This window comes from Ovis aries, chromosome 1 (assembly GCF_016772045.2).
Source record: "Ovis aries strain OAR_USU_Benz2616 breed Rambouillet chromosome 1, ARS-UI_Ramb_v3.0, whole genome shotgun sequence".
Lineage (NCBI taxonomy): Eukaryota > Metazoa > Chordata > Mammalia > Artiodactyla > Bovidae > Ovis > Ovis aries.
Window position 1 is genome coordinate 139526469 of NC_056054.1, and position 25259 is coordinate 139551727.

Sequence of the window (25259 nt, forward strand, 5' to 3'; positions counted from 1 at the left end):
TCATTCTTCAGAAACAAGAACTTTTTATTTGGTTAAAAGGAGCACAGAGACATTTGAAGACCAGATAGTTACATCTCTCTCTTGAGAGGAAGGAGCCACAAGCATTGAAGAAACTAGAAGATAGTACAAAGCCGCCCCAATTTATTCTCCCAGCCAAACCCTGGACAGGGAACACATGATCACTGACGCCTACAAACACATTTTTACACTATTTCAGTTTCTTTCCTCGTGGAAATGTCAACGTGCTGTGCTTAACTCTACACTCATGGTGACCACTCAACTAGTCCCCACTCTTAAACCCCCTTATATGCTGATAGAGGCTAAACGGAGCCAATCAAGCTCTGCAGGAGTTTGCCTCCAGAGTCAACACCAGAACCATCTTTGCTTTGCTGGCAAGAGAGGGACTGATTTCAGAACCCTCGGAGAGCTACTTGTGGTTATACAGGCAACATGTGAAGACATTATCTTGATTGTGTATGCCACCTTTTTTGTTCTAGATTGAGTATATTGTTTATACAGCTATTTAACAAAGTTATTACAAAATCTGTTGAACTTTAAATTCAAAATAATTGTAAGGCACATGTCTTGCACAATTGAAATTAGACAATTCTTGCCTCTAAGTAAAATATTTGAGTAGATACCACAGTTAATGAAATAACTTCTTATTTCTGAAGACATTTCCTAAACTTCCTCTGACCCAAAGCAGAGAAACTAAAAGAAGATAAGCCATTTCTAGAAAATGAAACTTTTTCTACGGTAATAGATTTATGTGTGTGTGAATTCAGTTGACAACAGCGATACATTTCTTTAATCAAAACAGCATGTATTGAAAAATGAGACATCATAAAAAATAAATACTAGAACAGTCCATTCTATCAAACACTCATGTAACGGAAAAATATTTTGCACACTGTAAATTTCAATGCAATTTACATTAACTAGATTACAACTTATGAAAGATGAAAGAGACAAAGATAACTGCTTCCAATGCACACATTGCTCTGATGTGTTCACAGCAATTTTATCTGCATCTTATCCATCTCATTGACTTGAAGTTTGGATGCATCCTTTAGCAAAATAAGCATGTCTCACTCCATGATTAGCACAGCATTATTTTATAAATGAGATAATGAACATATAAAAATTCTTTTAGTATTTGCCTCAAGGGGGAGCTTACAGTTCATCTTGCACATCCTTTGAGATTTCAAGCCATTCCAAGCTAATGTTCTGATGCCATTCCTTATACAGATCCAGAATTATAAAACTCTATTTTCTTTTCTGGAGCCAAGTCAATGGATTATTATACTTCCATGCCACTTTCTTTCCTGGTGCTTTTTGAAATCCACAGTGTGGACTGGTTTGGGCTAGTTTTTGTTCTTCCTTTACTGAAAAATAGAAGAAGAAGTAAATTCAATATCTGAGACTTCTCATCAAACTAGGCATGTCTTGGCTCAAATGGAGCTTTGTCAGACTTATTATAAAAGTATCTTTCTTCTCTCATCAGCAGATTCTTTCATTCCTACAAAAAATTCTAGATTATTCCAGTATGTGAAACGGATAAGCAGTTCATATAAGATAATGGAAAAAAAAAATCTCTCTGACCCTTCATATTTTAGAATTCAGACACATTCACAAATATGTTCAACTCAGTTTCAAAATGGTTATTGTAATCACCAATAAATCTTCATTTTCTTTGATCAATTATTTTTATAATTTTGCTTTTTGAATAATCTGCAGTTGTTAAAGTACATATGATGTACTTTAATGTCAAATCATCAAAATAGTGTTTTTGTCTTACGTATAAAAATTGTCCTATCCCCTCCACCCATCACTTTTTTTCTGTCCTATAGTTAAGTCATTTAATTCCTCAAAGCTTAATTTTGCTATAGTTTCTGAAACAAAGACAGTTCAAGGCAGATTCAGGCCTGAGAGAGTTCCTCTAGCTCTCAGGCTGACCTGCACTCCATCCTATCCCTCAAGCTGTGATGTCTTCTAAAGTGAAAAGTGAAAGTGTTAGTCATTCAGTCATGTCCGACTCTTGGCAACCCCATGGAATGCAGCTCCTGTCCGTGGAGTTCTCCAGGCAAGAATACTGGAGCAGGTAGCCATTCCCTTCTCCAGGGGATGTCTTCTGAGTTTTTCCAGAAGATGGCCACTTCTTAGACTCCTGCAAATGTGACTGTTTCTGAGTTTCTCCCTTCCTGAGTTGAAGAGAAGTCAGCCTCTTCAAGATACTTATCAAGATTGAGGCTTTTTGGATTGTTTCCTGGGAATGAGCCCTCGCCTAGATCACTAACCCCTGGTGGTTCCTGTTCATTTTCTCCTGTACTTCCTTGCTCCTATAGATGCTTCCTTCAATAGCATCTGCCTCCACCCCACGCCCCAGGCATTCCTCCTACTTGATCCCATTTGATCTCTGTCTACAAGACACTGTATTGCTGAATTCCTTCAAAGAAAGAGTCTTTCTAAATAAGCCTGAGCCATAGAATTTTATAATATTACTTAATCGACTTAAATTTAACTGTAAATTTATTGCTAACACATGATTGTATCTAAATGATGTATTTTGGAGATATGCATCCAAACAAGTAAGATCAACACATCTCTACCTAGGAAGTTATTTTACATGAATGGAAAATAAGCCAAGCAAAGTTGATGAAAAACATGAAATTCTCCTCAATGGTTGAAATGAAAGAGTGGTTAAGTTATTCATGTGGCTTTGGGGTAGCATTAGTATTTACTTGATTTAAGAGTTATCATGGGTTAAGGAAACAAGACTTCTTATTTTGAACTTGACATGGAATGACAGAAGCCATCATGTGTACCCAACCGGAATTTAAACTTTCTGCAAGGAACTCAGATGACAATGGATTGGAGTCTTTGATGAAGATTTTCCTTGCTTTCCTGCAAGAAAGGAAAATGGGAGGATCTAAGAGAGAATGAATTAAGCACTAATAGCTAATTCTGGTGTCTGGAGATGGCTTATGTTTGAGTGAGTATATTTCCTCACCCTTGAGAATTTCCAGCATGTGAAAACTCCAAGATCTTCAAAGTATAAAGACCTGGAAGACTTGAGAATGAGCAGAGTCTCCACAATAATATACTATTTTAAAAGAAGGAAAGCGAACTTCAGAGAAAACTCAGTTACTGATACTTTGGTAATTTTACTTTTAGAAATGAGAAGATCTACATAATTTTTCTCAAATCTTTGTTCACAGCGATTAGCTATTTACAGCTCTTCATTACAGTTTGGCTGGATTATGGAGGGGGGATTTATATCAAATCTTCCCTCTGCTTCATTGTTTTTCATACTGATAAATTATCTTTTCATCTATAGTCTTAGAATTAAGGGTAAAAGTCAGATACTTACTATTGTTTTTATTCTGTGTAAAATATTGAAAACATATATATGTATATATATAAACTGAGTACTCAAAATATAGAGTTAATTTGCCAAGCTTTATTTATCATTATTCAAATATAGCTTCTTTAAACAGTCAATATATCACAGCTTGGATTCTTTAAAAAAATTTCTTGTGTACCATTTAGGGTTTATATCTTTTTTTTTTTTTCTGGAGCTTTTTAACTCAGTAAATTCCTTAGGGTTCATGAAAAAGAAAATGAAGTTAAAAGAAAAAAATTACTCATCTGCATATCCTTCCCTGTTGGAAACATTCTATCATTTTTTATTTAGAATACTGACAAAAATGTCTAGTTTATTCTAACAAGCATGTACTAATTTAAATCCATATCTTCTTTTCTTTGATACATACTTATATTTTACATATTAACATTTTATTTTAACTGTCAAACTGACACATAGGAAAAAATTTCACCTGTAATTCAAGGGTATGAGTAAACAGATATAAAAGAATACTCTCAAGAGTCTTGATGTTAAGATATATCACTTTATTTCAAGATGCCTACTAAAAAGTGACTCATTTTACCATTGTTCCTATACTTAAAATATCCTTTGGAAATAAAACAGAAGGCTGTTTTTGCAAAAGGTACTACAAAGTTCACATACAAAAATCAAGTCTGGCATGCAACTTGAGGTCAAGATTAAAAGGTTTAGCATTGCTGCCTGTACTTAATAGAAAGAGACAGTACAGTATAGTTGCTTATGTTGTGGACTTAAAAACATTCACATTTCAGATTCATCACACATATTAGCCATGAGACCCAAGGCAAATTGTATGACCCATTTAAGCAACCATCTTCCTGAAAAAGAGAAAACAGAAGAATACCTACTTCATATGGCCTGTGAGGATGAAATGAGATAATTCATAATCCTATGGTCAAGGTGTATATTATTAGATTATATATACTGCATTTGTACTGAAAGAATAAGAATCACAATTTTCTTAAGGCAACTTAAAAACATAATTTTTTAAAGAGTTCTGAAAACATATTTAAAGATTCTCAAGTTGTCTCTCCATGTATGAATTATTTACCTTTTATGCAGCATCTGGAAACAGCAGGTTCCAAAAGCAACCAGGATCAGTAAGAGCAAAGGGATTGTTGGTATAACAACATAGATTAGATTGGGAATTATTCCTACAAAAGTAAAACAGTCTTAATGTAAACAGATAGTTGAGGCAGGATTCTGACATTATGGTTCTATAAAAGCTTTCCAAAAAAATTAAGGCAAAATAGAATGATTATCAATAAGCAGATACCAAGTAAGGTCTTCCCAAAATACTGAATAATCTAATGAAGTAATATATTTATGTTTGGTTAAAAGTTAAAAACAAAATCATGCTGCATGGTTGCCATGCTTCAGTTAAATGTCCATATTTCCAAAACTATTATTAAATTTGCAATTCAGATAGGGGCTGGCTTTCATAACATATTAATAATCTTAGCTATCTCACTTCATTAATCCTTCTCAGTTATTACTTTGAAAACAAGCACTGATTATTAAAGAATAATCATGATTAAAGTAATTGTTGATTTATTGGATATGTAATTATCCTAACTAATGAGCTCAGTGCCATGATGACATGCATAAGTCTCTGGGATTAAGCCAAAATACGTAAATATTAACTGATGATAGAGTCATAACCTAGAGACATAAGGCTCCAGAGGCATAAATATTTGATCTTAATTAAATTCTAAGATGAATCACTTTTTAATCCTGTTCCATCACACTAGATAATGTTAGGTATTCTTGGAAAAATAAAAAAACTGCCACACAGAACCCCCAGATAGCTTGCAATGACTTTATTACACAATTTTTCAATGTCATAAGAGGGAAAATATTCCTAATATAATTATTTACTGATCTGTTTGATTAGATTTACATGGTCTGCATGGTTTTAAAATCAGACGACTGAAAGTGAAAAGCACTAAGGTTTAATATCACATCCATACAAGAAAAGCAAATTAGAAAGCTATATATTGAGATAGCAAATTGAAAGCCATTATCCTAGTCTAAATGCGTGTGTGCTCCGTCATTCAGTCATGTCTGACTCTTTGCAACCCTATGAATTTTAGTCCACCAGGCTCCTCTCTCCATGGAATTTTCCAGGCAAGAATACTGGAGTGAGTTGCCATTTCCTCTGCCAGGGTTTGAACCCACATCTGCTGTGTCTCCTGCACAGACAGGTGGATTCTTTACCGACTGCACCATGCTAAAACAAGCCCCTCACTGATACTAAGAACAGTTGTTCACTAAAAAGAGATTTGCACTGGGATTGTGTTGTGTGTCTTTTGCAGACAATGGTGTCCCAATAGGCACTGAGTTGAAAGCTCATTGTATGTGTCCACTACCCAATCTGCTCTTCAGTCATGTCACTTGGTAGCTGGAAATTGGCCAGGGTGGCAGTTTTCCATACCACAGAAAACTCAAAGCCTACAAATTGGACTTTTTAAATACTAGCTTACTCCAGTCAATCCCTAAACATTTACCAGTTCCTTACTGTTTATAGGCTACTGAATGTGCCAATTTACATTATAACACCTACAAATTGGGGAAGATCTTTATGAATCCACATTTTAACATGGGATACTTAGTTTAGTATTAGATACAGAAAACAAAATTTCTATTCAAAACCTGGCTTAGGGGACTTCCTGGATGTCCAATGGTTAGGACTCTGTGCTTCCACTGAAAGGGGCGTGGGTTCGATCCATGGGGAACTGGGGAATTTAGTTCCCACTTAGTTCCCTGGGGAACTAAGATCTCACAATCCACACTGTGCGGCCAAAAAAGAAATACCCACAAAAACTAGCTTAGCATCATTTTTTCCAATGCAATTCTTTTTTTTTTTTTTTTTTTCTGGTTTTATTTATTTATTTTTTTTTTAAATTTATTTTTTTTTAAATTTTTTAAATTTTAAAATCTTTAATTCTTACATGCATTCCCAAACATGAACCCCCTCCCACCTCCCCTCCCCATAACATCTTTCTGGGTCATCCCCATGCACCAGCCCCAAGCATGCTGCATCCTGCGTCAGACATAGACTGGCGATTCAATTCACATGATAGTATACATGTTAGACTGTCATTCTCCCAAATCATCCCACCCTCTCCCTCTCCCTCTGAGTCCAAAAGTCCATTATACACATCTGTGTCTCTTTCCCTGTCTTGCATACAGGGTCGTCATTGCCATCTTCCTAAATTCCATATATATGTGTTAGTATACTGTATTGGTGTTTTTCACTCTGTATAATCGGCTCCAGTTTCATCCATCTCATCAGAACTGATTCAAATGAATTCTTTTTAACTGCTGAGTAATACTCCATTGTGTATATGTACCAAAGCTTTCTTATCCATTCATCTGCTGATGGACATCTAGGTTGTTTCCATGTCCTGGCTATTATAAACAGTGCTGCGATGAACATTGGGGTACATGTGTCTCTTTCAATTCTGGTTTCCTCGGTGTGTATGCCCAGAAGTGGGATTGCTGGGTCATAAGGTAGAAATGCAAATCAAAACCACAATGAGGTACCACTTCACACCAGTCAGAATGGCTGCGATCCAAAAATCTGCAAGCAATAAATGCTGGAGAGGGTGTGGAGAAAAGGGAACCCTCCTACACTGTTGGTGGGAATGCAAACTAGTACAGCCACTATGGAGAACAGTGTGGAGATTCCTTAAAAATTGCAAATAGAACTACCTTATGATCCAATGCAATTCTAAAATAAATTTCCATACGCCTATCTTTAGTGCACTTTTTCACTAAGCAACAAGAAAATTGGGGCCAACATGAAGCAGAAGTGAACTGAGAGAGTAGCACTGACATATATTCACTACCACGTGCAAAATACATAGCTAGTGAGAAGCTGTTGTGTAGCATGGGGAGCTCAGCTCAGTGCTCTGCGATGCTCTCAAGAGGGAACTCAAGAGGGAGGGGATATATACACACACTCATAGCGGATTCACATTGTTGTACAGCAGAAACCAATATAACATTATCAAGCAATCATCCTCCAATCAAAAAAAAAAATTAAGTACATTTTCTTCTCCTATAGGTGAGTTAAACACATATGAACTAATTACCTGCCTCAGTAACAACTACATTTTGATGCGTGTCTCCAGGTTGGTTGGTAAAATACGTCTTTTCTACAGGAGCTGTTGGATTAATCTCTGTAAATAATAAGTACAGTTATCATGTATAATGATAAATAAGACAAATGCAAATGTAGATGAAAATAAAAGCTTATTACAAAACAAAATAAACATTGATTTCTGAACAACTTCCAGCTAATTCTATTTTGAATTTAAATTTATATGAAATGATTTAACAATAAAGGCAGCATTTAATTGTCTCTGAATAAAAGATCTGCCTGGTAACTCTTTGCAACTTGGATCCACTGGGTGAATTCCTGTAACCCCAGAGTGCATTTAACAATCCAGAGCATCTGTGCTGATGATAACCTATTACAGGTAATAATGACAAAGAAGGTATAAAAGTAGGCAAAGATAGGCAAGAATTGGAAAGCATAAGAAAGTGAGGCACTAGCTGTGAATAAAGACCAACAAAGATGATTTTTACTATTGTTGTTTAGTCGTTAAGTCACATCTGACTCTTTTGCAACCTCATGGACTATAAGCCTGCTAGGCTCCTCTGTTAGTGAGACTTCCCCAGCAAGAATACTAGAGTCAGTTGCCATTTCCTTCTCCAGGGGATCTTCCCAACCCTGGGGCTGGCAGACGGATTCTTTACCACTGAGCCACCAGGGAAGTCTTTATACTATTATGGTATATAATTTAGATTTCTCCTCACAACAAAAAAACACCAGATAACTGCATATGGACAGTATCCGGAATTGATGATTCAAATAAAAATGTTCTAAAGCATATTTCTGTCCCTTACGAACAATGCCATCTTTAGATTTCCTTCTCAACCATATCTGCATCTTTAAAAAATATATCATAAATTAAGGCTTGCAAATTGTTTCTCTCCCTCCTTTTTCTGAGGCAAGATTTTTCCAGTTGCCACATACTTGAAAAATACTGATTTTTTTTTATAACAATCTGGTACTGCTCTCTTGTCTAATATATTTTTCTAGGGCACTATTGTTAAGAATCCACCTACAGTGCAGGAGACCTGAGTTCAATCTCTGGATTAAGCTGGAGGAGGGGATGGGAACCCACTCCAGTATTCTTGCCTGGAGAATCCCCATGAACAGAGGAGCCTGGCAGACTACAGTCCATGAGGTTGCAAAGAGTCAGACACGACTGAGCAACTAAGCACAAGCAGTGGCTGAATTAATAGATAAATTAAATAGAATTACTAAGAAATAACCTGTACATTTGTTTTCATTTGTTCCAAAAGTATAACTCTGTTTATTTTTCTCAATTAATGGAAAAGAAAAAACACATGCAGCATCTTACACTAGTTTCAGAATATTAAACCACTTCAATGTAATCTTTACTATTCCAGTTTGGCCATATAGTCTCTCTTCATTAGAAACTTAATCATACACCATCCTATAATAATATTTACTATTCTTTTAAACATATCTTACCCTGACACTTTGCCTCCTCTAGTCTTCAGTCCTACCCTACACTCATTCTTCTACAGAATTTAGACACTCCTTGCTTCTGGTGTTCAGCTGGTATTTGCTGAACAAATAATACAGATATTATGCAATTCATCAATAGAGAACTGGTTATATTTTAAATAGTTCACAAGTTTTAATGCAATTGCTGATTAACTGAGAAAATTTTAGAAATACAATCTAATACATACCGTTTTTATTATCTAAGAATAATAGTGCTTAATGTAATTTTAATAAATTAAAAAATTGGATTCAATATTCAGAAAACTAAGATCATGGTATCCAGTCCCATCACTTCATGGCAAATAGATGGGGAAACAATGGAAACAATGACAGACTTTCTTTTCTTGGGCTCCAAAATCACTGCAGATGGTGATTGCAGCCATAAAATTAAAAGATGCTTGCTCCTTGGAAGAAAAGCTATGATCAATCTAGACAGCATGTTAAAAAGCAGAGACATTACTTTGCCTACAAAGGTCCATCTAGTCAAAGCTATGATTTTTCCAGTACTCATGTATGAATGTCAGAGTTGGACTGTAAAGAAAGCTGAGCACCAAAGAACTGATGCTTTTGAACTGTGGTGTTAGAGAAGACTCTCAAGAGTCCCTTGGGCTACAAGGAGATTCAACCAGTCCATCCTAAAGGAAATCAGTCCTGAATATTCATGGGAAGGACTGATGCTGAAGCTGAAACTCCAATACTTTGGCCCCTGGATGTGAAGAATGAACTCATTGGAAAAGATCCTGATGCTGGGAAAGATTGAAGGCAGGAGGAGAAGGGGATGACAGAGGATGAGATGCTTGGATGACTTCACCAACTCGATTGACATGAGTTTGAGCAAGCTCCAGGAGTTGGTGATGGACAGGGACACCTGGCATGCTGTAGTCCACAGGGTTGCAATGAGTAGGATGCAATTGGGCCACTGAACTAAACTGAAAAATTGGATTCAGAAGCATCCTGTTAATAATGTGTCTGGATAACAGTGATAGACCCAAAGAATAAATATGCTGCTCATAGGACAATAACAAAAAATATTGGAAAACAAAGTGAGAAAATTTAGAAGTGAATTATTCAGTTTCTGTATAACTAGGCTAATTTTTTTTTAACCACTTTTGTATATCAGTAGTCATACTCTTGTGGTGCTAGAGAAGACTCTTGAGAGTTCGTTGGACTGTAAGGAGATCAAATCAGTTAATCCTAGAGGAAATCAGTCCTGAATATTCATTCCAATACTTCAACCAACTGATATGAAGAGCTGACACATTGGAAAAGACCCTGATGCTAGAAAAGATTGTAGGCAAAAAGAGAAGGGGGAGATAGATGATGAGATGGTTGGATGGCATCATCGACTCAATGAACATGACTTTGAGCAAACTGTAAGAGATAATGAAGGACAAGGAAGCTTGGCATACTGCAGTCCATGGGGTCACAAAGAGTTGGACATGACTTAGCAACCAAACAAGTCATGCTATTAGATAATATGCAGGAGCAGAAAGCGGAGACTAAGTTCAAGTCACATAGTACCTCTGGTATAGTTGGAGAATAAAGTTCAAAATATTGTTACAATTTGTAGATTAGTTTTACTGCTTGCTCCTCCAATCCCCACACCACTAAAAAGCTAACTACTCACCACCAAAATAGCATTGAGCATACAAGCAGGGAATTTAATCAAGCCAACATCCTTAATAAATAAGATACTAAGCTCAAGGAAAGAAAATCAGTTACATATGTGTGTGTGTGTTAGTCACTCAGTCATGTCCAGCTCATTAGTGACCCCATGGATTGTAGCCCACCAGCCTCCTCTGTCCACGGGATTCTCCAGGCAAGAATACTGGAAAGGGTTGCCATACCCTTCTTTACTGCTGAGCCACTTGGAAAGCCCTCTCCATCAGTTACATACAAGGTAAATAAAATGAAAATAAAGTACATAAATTCTAAGTACATTAATAAGACCAACCATGGAAATGTTCAAGTACTTCAAAAACAATAAGTACATAAAATAATCTTGCTCAAAAGCTACCCATATTTGAAGATTTAGGTAGAATATAGAAGATAAAGGAAAAAATAATTTTACATCTAAAGTGCTGTTCCATAAGTAGTGTAAACTTAGACTACCTAATACAAAACAAGATTCAGAGGTACCAGTGTCCTGAATAAGGTGGTAAGTGTGATGCAAGATAAAATAGTATATAAAGGTCAGCTAAAAGTTCAAAGAAAGGAGAAGATAATATTGTATTAAGAATATACCATAATATACTTTGTTTCATTTAACAGTTTCAAGCACTTAGTGTCACTAAGTTAAAATGTCAGAGAATTTCAACTTTATATTTTCCTAAGGAAAAAAATCTAGACAAAGAACCTAAGTGCACAACAGATTTCATTTTGCAAAGGCTTCTAAGAGGGTAATGATAGATTTAACCACCAAGAGGTTTAAAGAATAAACTCACCAGGGATAAAGAGAGAAGGCTAATATACTCAAGAGCAGAATAAATATAAGAGAAGGGTAAATCTAATCCAAGTAATCCCTTGTGCTTTACAGTCTTATGAGTAAAGAAGAAGTATAATTTCAAGAGAATAATGGAAATAGCAGCACTTGATTATAATTGCCTGCCATGAACATATGCTTCGAGGTCAAGCAGACAGCCCTTGGGAGAGTTCAAATGAAATTTCCAAACACTAAGAGGAGAAAAACAGCAAAAAGACCTCAAAGCCTAAATGTCTAAGTTGACTTTCTCAGATCATTAAAAAGATGAGTTTACATAGTTCTGATGAGTCTCTTTTTTGGTCAAATTTCAATTCAGTTCAGCTGTCCTGTTCAAGTAATTCAAGTTTACCATTTCAGTAGGAAACCATACTACCGTAGCTCAGGTCAGAGCAATCTCTCCATGTTCTGCATAGGGTAAGAAAGTTGGAGACTTCAAACAGAAGGAAACTGAGGAGGCATATTCCATAGACTGAGGGCCACAGCAAGAACATGGCACACGCCCCTACTTTTCTGCACCAGGGTTCTCTGACATTCAGATTTTCACTGAGGAGTACAAGCCAAATATCCTGCCATTATATGATAAGCTAATATCCCAGAAGAATGGTGCTTGGTTCCCTTAAATATACCTGAAAATGTCCTCCTGCTGCTGCTAAGTCGTTTCAGTCATGTCTGACCCTGTGCGACCCCAAAGACAGCAGCCCACAAAGCTCCCCCATCCCTGGAATTCTCCAGGCAAGAACACTGGAGTGGGTTGCCATTTCCTTCTCCAATGAATGAAGTGAAAAGTGAAAGTGAAGATGCTCAGTTGTATCCGACTCTTAGCGACCCCATGGACTATAGCCTGCAGGGCTCCTCCATCCATGGGATTCTCCAAGCAAGAGTACTGGAGTGGGTTGCCATGGCCTTCTCCAGAAAATGTCCTAAAAAACTACGAATGACATGTGTAAACTCATAGGTGCTTTGGTAACATACCTACTTCACATGCACTATACTAAATGCTCAAATGTTTATAAATAGATATTTATTCTTCATAAAACCTGTTTACAAAAACACAATTTGGCCTTAATATTAAAAATAATTACTGTCCCTTAAAGACACCTCTCTGGATATTTCTAGATACTCCCTTCTATTTAACTCATTGGGCAGTTGTTTGCTTTATAGCTTACTGTGCTTTAATACTCTGCCATCGAACTGCAAAGTAATTTTGTGTTTCACTGAAGAAAAAACAAAAAAAAAAGCCCAGGTAGCATAGGTTACAGATGAAAAATATAAGCCAATACACATATACAATCTGCTCCTACTGACCTACAATGCTTCCTACCTGGCTCATACTTGCAGATGTAATTGTGCTTCATGTTGCACCTGTCGTCATTCCACTGGTAAAGGTAGGGGCCCCCGAGGCCAGGGTTGGCCGTTGGCTGATGATACATCACAACACACTTCTCACTTCCACAGGAAGGTTCATCAGTATACCAGTTTCTGCAAGGACAGAGTACCAGGGACACTTCTCAGTGACTTCGCCTGTTCTACTCCGACATCCTCTACAGGTAACGGACATCTGCCCCCATTCTTTGCCCTCTGAGTCCCCTTAGAGACCTCTGCCTCCTCAGGATCCCCGCTCACCGGTACTGGGAACTGCTTCCATCCGACCACTGGTAGAGATCTGGGCAGGCACCGGATGTTTGCCCCTGGCCGTTTCTCCAAAGCCCTATCCAGAAATCACTATCAGAAATTCCTATTCCTGGCTTTGTCAGGTTCTGCAACATGCTTTCTATTAACTTCTGTTCTGCTTCATTCTCCAGGCTCAGAAGGGCTCCCCCTTCGCTCTCACAAGCCAGCCGTGCCTCCTGAAAGCTCACGCGGCTGGACAGCTCGTGAAAGTAGGCCACCTTGTAGCAGAGATGCTTGAAATCAGCAAAACATAATTTTTGGCCTGAAAAAAAGAAAAGATGTCCATGTACTGATTATCTGAACTATCTTCATAATGCTACTTACTACATGTTAAAATGAAAGAACCAATCAAAACAAAGATTCTACCAAGAATGTTTCTCCCACTGAACCACTGCATAAAGTCTAGAAAATATTCTAGATTCCTACTTCAATCTACTAAAGCTAATTGATTCCCTAACAAACTAGTAACCCAAACTTTTCAAAACAGGGAGAAAGAAAGTATAAGTGGCTCAGTCGTATCCAAATCTTTGCAACCCCATGGACTGCAACACACCAGACTCCTCTGTCCATGGAATTCTCTGGGAAAGGATACTGCAGTTAGTTGCCTTTCCCTTCTGAACCAAGGGATCTTCCTGACCTGAGGATCGAACCCGGATCTCCCAACTTGCAAGCATATTCTCTACCATCTTAGCCACCAAGGAAGCAGTACAACTAGGAAATTTTTGTAAAGAGAAGTCATAATTCTTCTGGCTTACCTTTTGCAAACTGATAGCTAGAGCACGTGAAAGTAGATAAAGAAATGTCAAGTACAGACAGTAAAGGAAGCTAAAAGGTCAAAATTATGAAATAAGAATCACAATTCACAAAGGAATTAATAAAAAGTAAAGAAAAAAAAGCAATTTTTACATAAGGCATCATGAAGTGAATACATTTAAATAATTTAAATTTAAATAAAGTGGCAACTATAAACTGTAAATATTTGTTTTTCTTGTATATATCTGAGAGCAAACATATTAAAACTCAAAGGTAATAGAAGTCAGTATAAAGGTAAGGGTAATAATAAACAATGTATTAATATAGTGTGATATTAGAAGTGACAGGTAAACCTTCTAGAGTACTCTAGGATACTCAGAATTTGGAACAGAAATTTTAAATGCAAATTTTCACTTGTATTTTAAAGGCTTTTATAAGTCACAACACTCAGTTCAACCATCTATGCTGATATCTATGAATGATTTTAAAAGTCACTATATAGAGAGAGAATACAAATTTATGTCAAGATATTAGATTGAACCACAAATGAAGTTTAAGATAATTCTCAAGAGTTCTTAATGAAATATCACCTTTTATCAAGCTTCACTGCTATGTCATCACTAACAACATCTGTGAAGACTTACATACATAGGCAAACAAAAGTTTGACTTAGAAGGCCTCTCAAAATTGAATTTCACATACCTCTGCATATAGATCAGAATGAATACTCCTAATTATTTCATGACAGAACTACAAATATCAATGATCACACTGCGTCATATAAAAGCCGTATAAATAACAGGAATAGTGTCCAGGATTTAGCAACGAAATTCCTATTGTTCTCTTGTTTGCACTTGCCTCTTTTTATCATCAAGTAAGTATGCCAAGGTTATAGACACAGCCTCCACAAAGGTCATGCCGCTTTGTTTTGTTTTTCATTAGCTTCCATGATTCACCTCAAATCTTTGCTATCAACTTTAAAAACCACCACGGCTCTATCTCTGTCATTATTCCTTATCCCCTAGCCCCAGCCTGCTGTCCAGTCTCCACCTCCCTTTCAGTCTCTCATTTCAGCTTGAGGTTTGCCCTTGGAAAATAGCTAGTATTTTATGTAAAATCAAGGCCAGTTACTTTATACCAAGAAATCAAGACATAGCTTTACTGCTTACAATTCTTATTCTTCTTGGGATTGAAGGCTTTATTCACTGTGTATTTAATTTTGTAGCTGATCAAGAAAGTCTGTCAGCATTAGAGGGCTGTTATAACACTGTTTCTAGCCAGTGTTATAATATTTAAAATAAAGCATTCAAGCTTTATACTGTTAATTACAGTACATCACACTGAGCCAGTGTTTGTATCACATCCATTCTCCCCCACAATCAGCAATTAATGACCTCTGATGACACTTAGAGGCAGGAGGGAAGAAATCAGTGGAAGGCCATTAACCTCACACCAGTGTTTGAGTGATAGGCATTCAGTATCTTGATACAAGCTGAGAACAGCCAACTAACAACACAGAAGTTCCATCAATGCAAGCAAGACAGCCAGGTGTCCTCTCTGTCTCATTAACTGTGATCTGGACTCAGGAGTAACGCACTGAATAATAAGAACAAATTAAGAGACTGCCCCAACTAACTGTTAATGAAAAATAACATGTTCATATGAATGACTACAGGAAACTTGAATTAAAGAGACACCAGACAAATCAGCCTGAAATAAATAATCTGGGGGAGATGACATGGAAGTCCCAATAGTTGATTCTAATACAATTTTTTTTTTAATTTTTAATTTATTATTAGGGTTTGTGATGATGTCAATGTTCAAAATGGTTGTCCCTGGCAATACATTATGTAATGCCATTAAGCCTAGTGATTTTTAGGCTTGTATTTTCAAAGCAAGCTCTATCTCTATTTTCATTTCTACATCTTTTACATATTTCTAAATCTCAAAATATATCTGAGCTGCATTCCCTTGAGCTTTTAATTTGTTCAATTTTCCACCTAAGAACTCTCAGACTTCAATGTGATCCTAGCACTTTTGAAATATTAACTTGCCAGTGAGATTGTTTGGCAAGATAACAGAAAGAAACCAAATTAAAAAAAAAAAAAAAAAAGATTAGCCAGAAATTTTAATGAGCTAAAAATTATTTATGTAACAAAGCCAGCAGCAGTAGTTCAGAGGATATGCCTAGTTCACTTTATAAGCTAAAAGTCTCTGCTCATTATCTTTGACATATTGAAAGATAAATGCAGAGATTTATTATTTATGATGAGGATACAAGAAAAATGATGAAATTTTATTTATAAAATTAAAATAGCACTTCTAATTAAATGCATAAGAGAGCTTTAAGTGTCCTGTGGAAATTCCTAATACCACTACTAGGTATTAGAAATGTCAACCTGTAGATAAATATTAGTCTATACAGAAATAATAATAATAAAGGAAAAATCTAGAGACAGGGATTATCTTTTAAACAGTTAAGAACTAATACTGTAGGAGCCCTGGACAATAGCCAGCCTTTGCACTCTCTGCGCCAGGTACCATTTCTTTGCAGTGGATGATGGAATGGTCCAGGATCCTGGAAGATGGGGTGTAGACTGTGGTGGCTGCATACCATGGGGACTCTTAGAGGATGAGGACAATGACCAATTACCAATTACAAATATATGTTAACTGCAAAGTGTATTAGTTGAATATCAGCTGTGTCCACACATTTTAAAACTGAAGTTACTAGCAGTTCAGCTTTAGCAAGGCAGTTTTGAGGAAATTATTAACTATATGGAACATTTTTATGGTATTTATATATAAAATCAGTTAAAGCTGACACTGAATTTCTTCACATTCAATTCTATTTTATTATCGACTTCCACCTTATTCAGCAAACTTGGTCCAAGTTGCAGCAAAATCAGCAGAAGCAACCGCTACTGAACCACTCACCACCATTTCAGCTGACCACACTTGGCTGTAAGAGCAGTGGAACTTTCAACAGCTGGGAAACAAATGTTGCCCTAATTCCCAGAAAAGTCCCATTAATACGGGCCTTCTGGAAGCAACTTTCCCACTTCTCTGAAGGCTAATCTTCTTAGGGAGGCATTATGACTACATCCCTTCTCATTCTGTGAGATCACATGGAAAATTTCCTTTTCTCTTGTTTTTAAATATTCAGAATAAACCCTCCATTGACTTTTTTGAACAACAGGAAGCTAGTCTTCCACTTACTACATATAACTCCATCTACTACATCTAATCTGCCACCTACTATTCTACCACCTGTAAAATAATCAGATAACCGCCTAGCAGTTTTTATTACACTAAGGCTAGCTTGATGACAATTTACTAAAACTTACCTAACGTCTGTGGTGGGAAATCTCCCTTTATTGTTGGCTTATTTACAAAAGAGAAAGACTTTTGACCTAGGAGTCCACAGCTCCTGGTTTCATACATACATTCATACATGCATGTACACACACACACACACACACACACACACACTCACACACACTCACACACACACTCACACACACTCACACACACTCACACACACACACACTCATACAACTACATAGATACATATGCACTTTAATTCAGCAATAATTTTTAGTATTGCCTGCTAAAATAATCAGTCCTATCATTATCATAGCTAAGATTCTACTATTTCCACAAATAGAGAATTCTGTCTTTTTTCTTAGTCATAAAAATTCCTAGAGATCTAAATATTGGCAGAGTTTTAAATGTTTTTGGTAACAATGTAAGAGTGGGACCAACTCATAAAGTCATGGGAAGAATTTTTCTTTCTGAATAGAAAGGATCTATGATTTGGTTTGGGGGTGTGCATGCTAAGTTGCTTCAGTTGTGTCTGACTGTGTGACCCTATGGACTGTAGCCTGCCAGGTTCCTCTGTCCATGGGATTCTCCATGGACAAGAATACTGGAGTGGGTTTCCATGCTCTCCTCTGGGGGATCTTTCCCACCCAGGGATCGAAAGCCATGTCTCTTACATCTCCTGCATTGGCTGGTGGGTTTTTACCATGAGATCTACCTGAGAAGCCTATGATTTGGTTGGGTTTCACTTATATTTATTAAATTTCTGGAAGTTGAGTCCTCAGTTATTAAAGTAACAACATTTTTTTCTTATACATCACACTATAATCACATATTATCAACATTAAATAAGTATTGAATTTTATCATATTTTTCAATAAAAACATGGAAGTCGTACTATGAATTCCAGTTGTTCAATTATGATCTACCTTTAGTTGCAAAGAAAAAAGCAAGTTGTACAAAAGAGGACCTACATGATAAATCTTCCCCAAATCAGACTAACTGGACTTTGGACATTTCACTAGAATACCATAAACCAATGTGCTTTTCATGGTTCTTTTTTACTGTACTCAAAATCAAAGGGATAAATATGCTGAAACTGTAACATACAATGTGACATGGCTTCTGATCATAATGCCCAAACTTTGAAACTATAAAGGAAAGCTATCAATTATTCATTCTGCTTTTACTGTTCAATATTGCACCAACTTTTTAAGACTTATTCACCATAAAAATGTTTTGCTATAATAAACTTTACTTTTGCAACAGATTTTGTAATATAATTAATTGCATAGTGCACTATTAAGATCGTGCTGGAATCCGTCTTCCTATACTGACAAACAGCGAAAACTATAGTCTTGGCCATTGGTTGAATAATGGTGGCATCATAAATCCTAACTCTCCACCTGGGAAACACCACAAGTCTTCTGAGAAGGGGAAGAAATGTATTTCATTAACCCAGTATTTAAAATAAGATCTAAATAATACATGTAAACCAAGTAATCATGTGAGTGAAGAATTCAAGCACTGAATCACTAAGAGCTGACTTCAGTCAATAAGAGCTTTACTTGAACAGTGGAAATATTAGGGACATTATTTAAAACTTTTCTGGCCTCAGTTTTCTTACCTAAAAAGTGTGAGTAGCTCGGCGATTTAAAGAAATAATGATAATAGCCTGAGATTTATCAATAGCTAAGTGTGCAAACCCTCACAGCTAGCACAATCCACTGTTGTTTTTCAGTTGCTAAGTCTTGTCCAACTCTTTGTGGCTTCATGGATTGCAGCATGCCAGGCCTCCCTGTCCTTCACTATCTCCTAGATCTTGCTCAAACTCATGTCCATAGAGTCGGTGATGCCATCCAACCATCTCATCTTCTATTGTCCCCTTCTCCTCCTGTCTTCAATCTTTCCCAACCTCAGGGTCTTCTCCAGTGAATCAGTTCTTCACATCAGGTGGCCAAAGTACTGGAGCTTCAGCTTTAGCATCAGTCCTTCCAATGTATATGCAGGACTGATTTCCTTTAGGATTGACTGGTTTGATCTCCTTGCAGTCCAAGTGACTCTCAGAGTCTTCTCCATGCCTTTGGGTAAATTAGGAAAGAGGATCTCTCCTGGTGATATAGGCTGCTCTCCTGTAGGTGGCCTCAGTGATAGCTGTGGGGCCTAAATTCCTGAGTGCCCTCTCACAGCTTCTTGGTGGAGCCTGTGTCCATGACATGACCTACACTATTGTGTTTGAACCCCTTTAACCCCACAACTGGGATGCTGGGAAAGATTGAAGGCAAAAGGAGAAGGGGATGGTGGAAGATGAGATGGTTATACAGCATCACAATTTAATGGACATGAATTTGAGCAAACTCTGGGAGATAGTGGAGGACAGAGGAACCTGGCATGCTGCAGCCCATGGGGTCACAAAGAGTCGGACACCACTTAGCAACTGAACAACATCAACAACAACCCCACAGCAACCCTGTGGTGTGGATGCTGTTATCCCATCTTAACAATGAAGCAAGGGAGACACAGAAAAATTAAATCATTTGCCAAACTCACACAGCTCATAAATGGTTAAGTGTTTGGAACCAGGCAGTCTGGGTCCACAGTTCACACATATCCCCAAATTTCGAGGCTGCCTCCATGGAGGTCTCAGGTATATTTTTCTAAGGTGAACAAATTCATGAATAAAGGGACTGACTCATATATCCATAATTGGTATAACCTACGCTCTCATGTTTAGCATTGGCTCATGATTGATTACCAGATGGCTAACACATGCTCAGGGTTGTACACGTAGAGTTTCCCTCTAAGCAGAATGCAGAATTTCTTTCAGTTAACATTTAGACATAGGTTTCCTATTGCAAAATCTATCTCAGATCTTCAGACCCCATATCTCCTCAATGATTTTTAAGTCTAGACCTTCTATTTTCCAAACAACATAGACAAGGTCCAATCTGAACATTTCCCCAACAACAAGGAATATTAGTTCAGTTCAGTTCAGTCGCTCAGTCGTGTCCAACTCTTTGCGACCCCATGAATTGCAGCATGCCAGGCCTCCCTGTCCATCACCAACTCCCGGAGTTCACTCAGACTCACGTCCATCGAGTTGGTGATGGTCCATCCAGCCATCTCATCCTCTGTCGTCCCCTTCTCCTCCTGCCCCCAATCCCTCCCAGCATCAGAGTCTTTTCCAATGAGTCAACTCTTCACATGAGGTGGCCAAAGTACTGAAATTTCAGCTTTAGCATCATTCCTTCCAAAGAAGTCCCAGGGCTGATCGCCTTCAGAATAACTTTAGTCAAATTGTCAGGCTATGTTCTATCATCAGTGATATGTGAGAACATGAAAGAAACAATCTCGCCTGATAGTTGTATCCATCATTTACCTGTGTGCTAAGCATCTAACCCAGAAGACAGAGTTGGAGAAGGTCAGCATTGCTAATGAGACCATCAGCTGAATTTCCACTTTGAACATCTTTATATAATACTGTCCCTTTTTAATGTTAATGTAACAGATATTACCATCTTCCAGTAAAAGAATTATGAAAGTAAAACCATAAAATAATGAAAAACGGCAGGTAAGGATTAATGACTATGATGAATGTGTAGTTTATTAAGTGACTGCTAATAAGATTAATTCATTCCTCTCTTGCCCAAGAGATACTTAAAGTAATTGCATCTGTGAAAACTGCACTGTCATCACTTTATGCTTTTGATGATGTCATAGAATAGTACCACAAGCTGGAATACTCTCAGCAGGTTTTTGCAATTAAAAAAAAATCTTGTATGTCCCTTGGTATTAATCTATGGGCTACTGGTCACCACCTATGATTTTGCAATATTCTGTGTCATTTAGGTGATCAAAATGGAAGTCTCTAAATCATTCAGTCTTCTAAATAAAATGTTTGCCAATTTCAATAATTTCAAGTGAATACATATTAAAGTGTTCTGCAGAAATGTGAAGGTACCCTGAAACATACGTAATGTACTTTGCAGTATAAATAGGTTAATGGGTTACTGCTGGGTGCACTTAAAAAGAGAAAGTAAACACACATACATTACTTCAGAACACTGTAAATGCTTAAGAATATCCATGTGCTCTTCAGATATATTCTCCCATCTTAGAGACCTGAATTTTGAATTATTTTTCATATGTATGCATATACCCCCAAAGTAAAATCATCTTACCTTTGTCCTAAAGAAGATGTCATTATCCTCCAGTCACTTCACAAATTTAAATGATTGCACCCCACCCCCCGCAGAGATATCCTCTACACGAGGGATCCCCAACCTGCCTGATGGTCTGAGATACAGTTGATGTAATGATAATAGAAATAAAGTGCACAATAAATGTAATGGGTTTGAATCATCCCAAAACCACCCCCTTACCCCACGTTCCATGGAAAAACTGTCTTTCAGGAAATCAGTCTCTGGTACCAAAAAGGTTGGGACCATTGGTACACATCTGTGTAGAGCAACAAATCAGTACTGGTCTAAGATCTTAAAGTAATTCCCAAACTAGAATTAAAAATTCACTAGATATTCTGTGATCACTATCCTCATGGTTATATATTTTTATTGCATGTTCATGCATCAAAATAAGCATAGCCAGGAGTTTATAAACATACTTTTCTATTACTGCTAGATGCTATGAAATCTTATGAGGCAGGTCAAGATAATGTTTCATAAGCTTATTCTCCTTAAAATGCTTTCACTTCATTTATAAATAATGCTCTCAACTTTTAAAAAGTGGTGTATGTAACAGTATTGGAAAGTATCTTATTGAATAGAGTTATGAGTTCTTATCTTTTTTCCCTAGGATAAATGGTTATTTTTCATACATTATATGGAAATTATAATGGTTATAATGATCTTTAATAACTAAAAAATGCATTCCATATATTGTAAGTATGTTCCTAATAATGGCCCTAAAAAGCTTGTTTCAGTTGACAGACAGTTAAGTAGAATTTTGGTAAATGATCCCTAGTGGCATGAAAAAGTTGACGCACCTTTCAAAGCTTAACAGCATCCAGGGAGACATTAGACCTAATATTTCCGAAATATCAGGCTTTAGACTGCTCTGTTCTCATGCCATTATGGCTGATATGTACATTTTTAAAAATTAGTCTTCAGAGGATAAAATTACAAATCAATTTATAATGGTTAGATTTCAATGTGAGTTTGTATGGCAAAGACAAATTATTCACAAGATGAACATAACTTGGTAATTATTTTACTATCAAGTAAACATCATCATTTATGTTAAATTGAATAAATCATGTTCACTTAATTAGAAATTTTCCAGATGTCACCTACAAGATGTCTATAAATACTTACTAGAAGAACACAGCAAAAGGTTTGTAAGCATTTATGCAGTAATAGAACACAACATAAACTTTTCATCAATGTTTTTTCTCAAGGTCTGCTTTATGTATTCTTCTTCTCCCTTTGCAAGTTTTGAGATGAAACAAGAATATACCTAATGGAGACTATTTAAGTCAGTGAAGTTTTTCCATGTGTTTAAGAAACACCTTAAGCTCAGAGCCTGATCTCTGCTGTTCATTCATTTGCGTGAATAATTCTGACAGAGACAAAGGCAGTCAGATGCTTAATTCACACATTCAGATGAGTTTGTATGCTGGACTTTTCTTTGAAGCTAACATCAGCAGGAGGAATCCAAAGCTAGGGCTTGTGTAACCTTATTTGATTCTGCAATGTTTTCATTTTATAATTAAATATTAACAGCCTGGAAAAAAATGTAAGCAATATGTATTTCCAAGTGACCTTTCACACAATGTATTTAATTCCAGTATTTCCAGAGGGCCCAAAAGTTAGTGGAGAGTAATTGATACGCAGACATTGAAGGATTGTATTCAGAAGATGCAGAACATCACATTGCTGAGGGGAATATCAGTAACAATTAGGCTTAATAGGCCAATTTCTAAAGGTCTGGCATCACTACTGATTAAGTCGCTGTCATCTGTCATCTACCTCTAGTGACACCTGTTATACAGACGCACAGAATGTGAAAAGGAATCTGTGCTTTCCACATTAAAAAAAAAAAAAATTACACACCGAAAACACAACCCACATACCTTCAACAAATGTCTATTGCAACACTATAATTAGCATCACAAGAAATTTCAATAAGGGTAGCTATGCTCAATTTTCCTGTAAGGCCAGATTCATTCATCCTAGGCTTTCGAGAATCTTCGCTTTTTTTTTTTTTTTTTAAAGAGACCTGCCCCCAAAAGTAAGGGAGAGTGAATGTGGTATGAATTGCTCAACAACAGGACAGTATAAGTCGTCGGAGAAAAAAAAAGAAAAAAAAAAAGGCAAAGCAAGGGCCGGGAAACTTGCCAATTCTGATCCCTTTCCTTTGCACAGATTCGAATCGACCTAATTGGGCACCTACTGTGTGCATAGACCTGCACTGATGATCATGCACACCTCAACCCAACTCGAGCCGGTTTCGTGTTCTGAGACGTCCCCAACTTGCAACAAGGTGTGTGAAAGAAAGATCTCCTCCCACGACGACCAGTGGTCTGGTCTTTGTCAGCCCTCCCGAGAACAAAGGCTGAGCACCCCGGGGTCGGTGAGCCACCCACAGCGAACAAGTCTGGTCTCAGAAATCAGCTGCATGAACCCCGTGCGGGCGGGCGGGGACTGGAGTCGAGCCAGGCCAACAGGGGGTGGCATTTCTGCAGCGGCTCTTCTGTCTCTGGGCTCTGTCTGCCTCCGCGGTACCCCACCCCTTCTACAGGTACTAGCCCTGCGGCCAACTCTCTTATGAAGAAAGTCGAAATAAGTCCTAGAAAATGCTGTACTGCCCAGGATGAAGCAGAGCTCGCTTCGCAGCTACTAAACCAGGCACTTCCAAAAGAATGTAAACTTTCCTGGGTGTTTAGGGAGGGATGGGGAGAAAGCAGCATGCAATCAATTCCCTCCTGCCTCCTCCGGCCCCCTACCTACCCCTCACGGGTTTCCAACCCCTGGGAGAGCCTCCACCCCTGGACACGCAGGCCCTCGCCCGCGCGCCCCGCGATCCCCTCTCCCGGCTTGAGAGCCCGGCGGGCTGCCCTGGACTCACCGCTGACCACCCGGCGGCAGAAAGCTCCGTGGCCGCAGAGCAGCGCGGCGCCCAGCAGCAGCGATACCACGCGGCTCATCGCGACGGGGCGGCAGGTGTGGCGTGGAGCGAAGGTGGCCTCTGCCCGCCTGGCGGCCCGGCTCTAACCCCGCAATCCCCCTGCCTCCCCGTAGGAGGCCCTACTCCCGCCGCCCGAGCCCGGCTGCCCGGCCGCCTGAGAGCATCGCCTCGGGCCGGACCTGGCGCCGGGCGCGCTGATGCCGCGCGCGAGTGTGCCGGGTTGGAGCGCACGACCCTGCGGGTGCGCGTCTCCAGAGAGGCACCCGAAGTGAAGGGGTCCCTTGTCTGTCCCAGAGAAGAAGGAGCCCCGGTGAGGCCCGCACCGTCCCCCTGACTCCTCTCCTCGGTCTCTGGCCAGCGAGGGGCTGAGCCCGTGCGCCCAGGTCGTGGCTCCTACAGACGCAGCAGCAGCTCTGCGCTGGAGGCGCCTTCTTATATACCCACGTACCCGAGCTTCCAGCCCCTCGCCAGTAATAATGTTTAACTACTTCGTCTCTCCTGCCCTGCGGAGCATCCTTGGCCCCTCCCCTAAAAACTGGAGCCACTTTGAAAACAGTCCAGTCAGCAGCCCCACCTCCTCGAGCTCTCCTCTTTCCATTCGCTAGCAGACTCATTTGTGTAAAATGAGACAGTTTTGCTATTAAACTCTGGCAAAAGTTGGATCCATTTGATTTTCTCAAAGATTAATGGCCACGGGGATGCCAAGTTGTGGGGCCTTTCTCCCTCTCTCTCTCTCTCTTTTTTGGTGCGATATTACTTGATCATATGTATTGCTAGATGCAGGGCACTAGCCACTATTTAAGATGGATTGGTGGAGTGGGAGCCAAAACCTATTCGGTGAATTATACTGTTTGGCAGGTTTTCCCCCACCTCGGTTCTGC

General features: G+C 38.3%; 1 protein-coding gene across 1 annotated transcript; it reads right to left on the minus strand.

Annotated features, from left to right (window-relative positions):
* On the minus strand, window positions 1-24784 carry CHODL (chondrolectin). The gene is made up of 6 exons (XM_004002816.6): window positions 24319-24784; window positions 13114-13423; window positions 12812-12969; window positions 7501-7587; window positions 4455-4557; window positions 1-1385 (listed from the first exon to the last, which is right to left on the minus strand). The coding sequence occupies exons 1-6, from the start codon at window positions 24395-24397 to the stop codon at window positions 1301-1303; spliced, it is 822 nt and encodes a 273-aa protein (XP_004002865.1). The 5' UTR covers window positions 24398-24784; the 3' UTR covers window positions 1-1300.
* Window positions 24785-25259: the final 475 nt, after the last annotated feature.

Bases quoted from the DNA above. Each gene is read 5' to 3' on its own strand.
- CHODL (XM_004002816.6), bottom strand. From the start codon at position 24,397: ATGAGCCGCGTGGTATCGCTGCTGCTGGGCGCCGCGCTGCTCTGCGGC. The intron at 7,588-12,811 runs GTAGGAAGCATT...TATTATTTACAG, and splicing joins CATCTGCAAGTATGAGCCAG to AGATTAATCCAACAGCTCCT. The intron at 4,558-7,500 runs GTAATTAGTTCA...TTACTTTTGTAG, and splicing joins TGTAGTTGTTACTGAGGCAG to GAATAATTCCCAATCTAATC.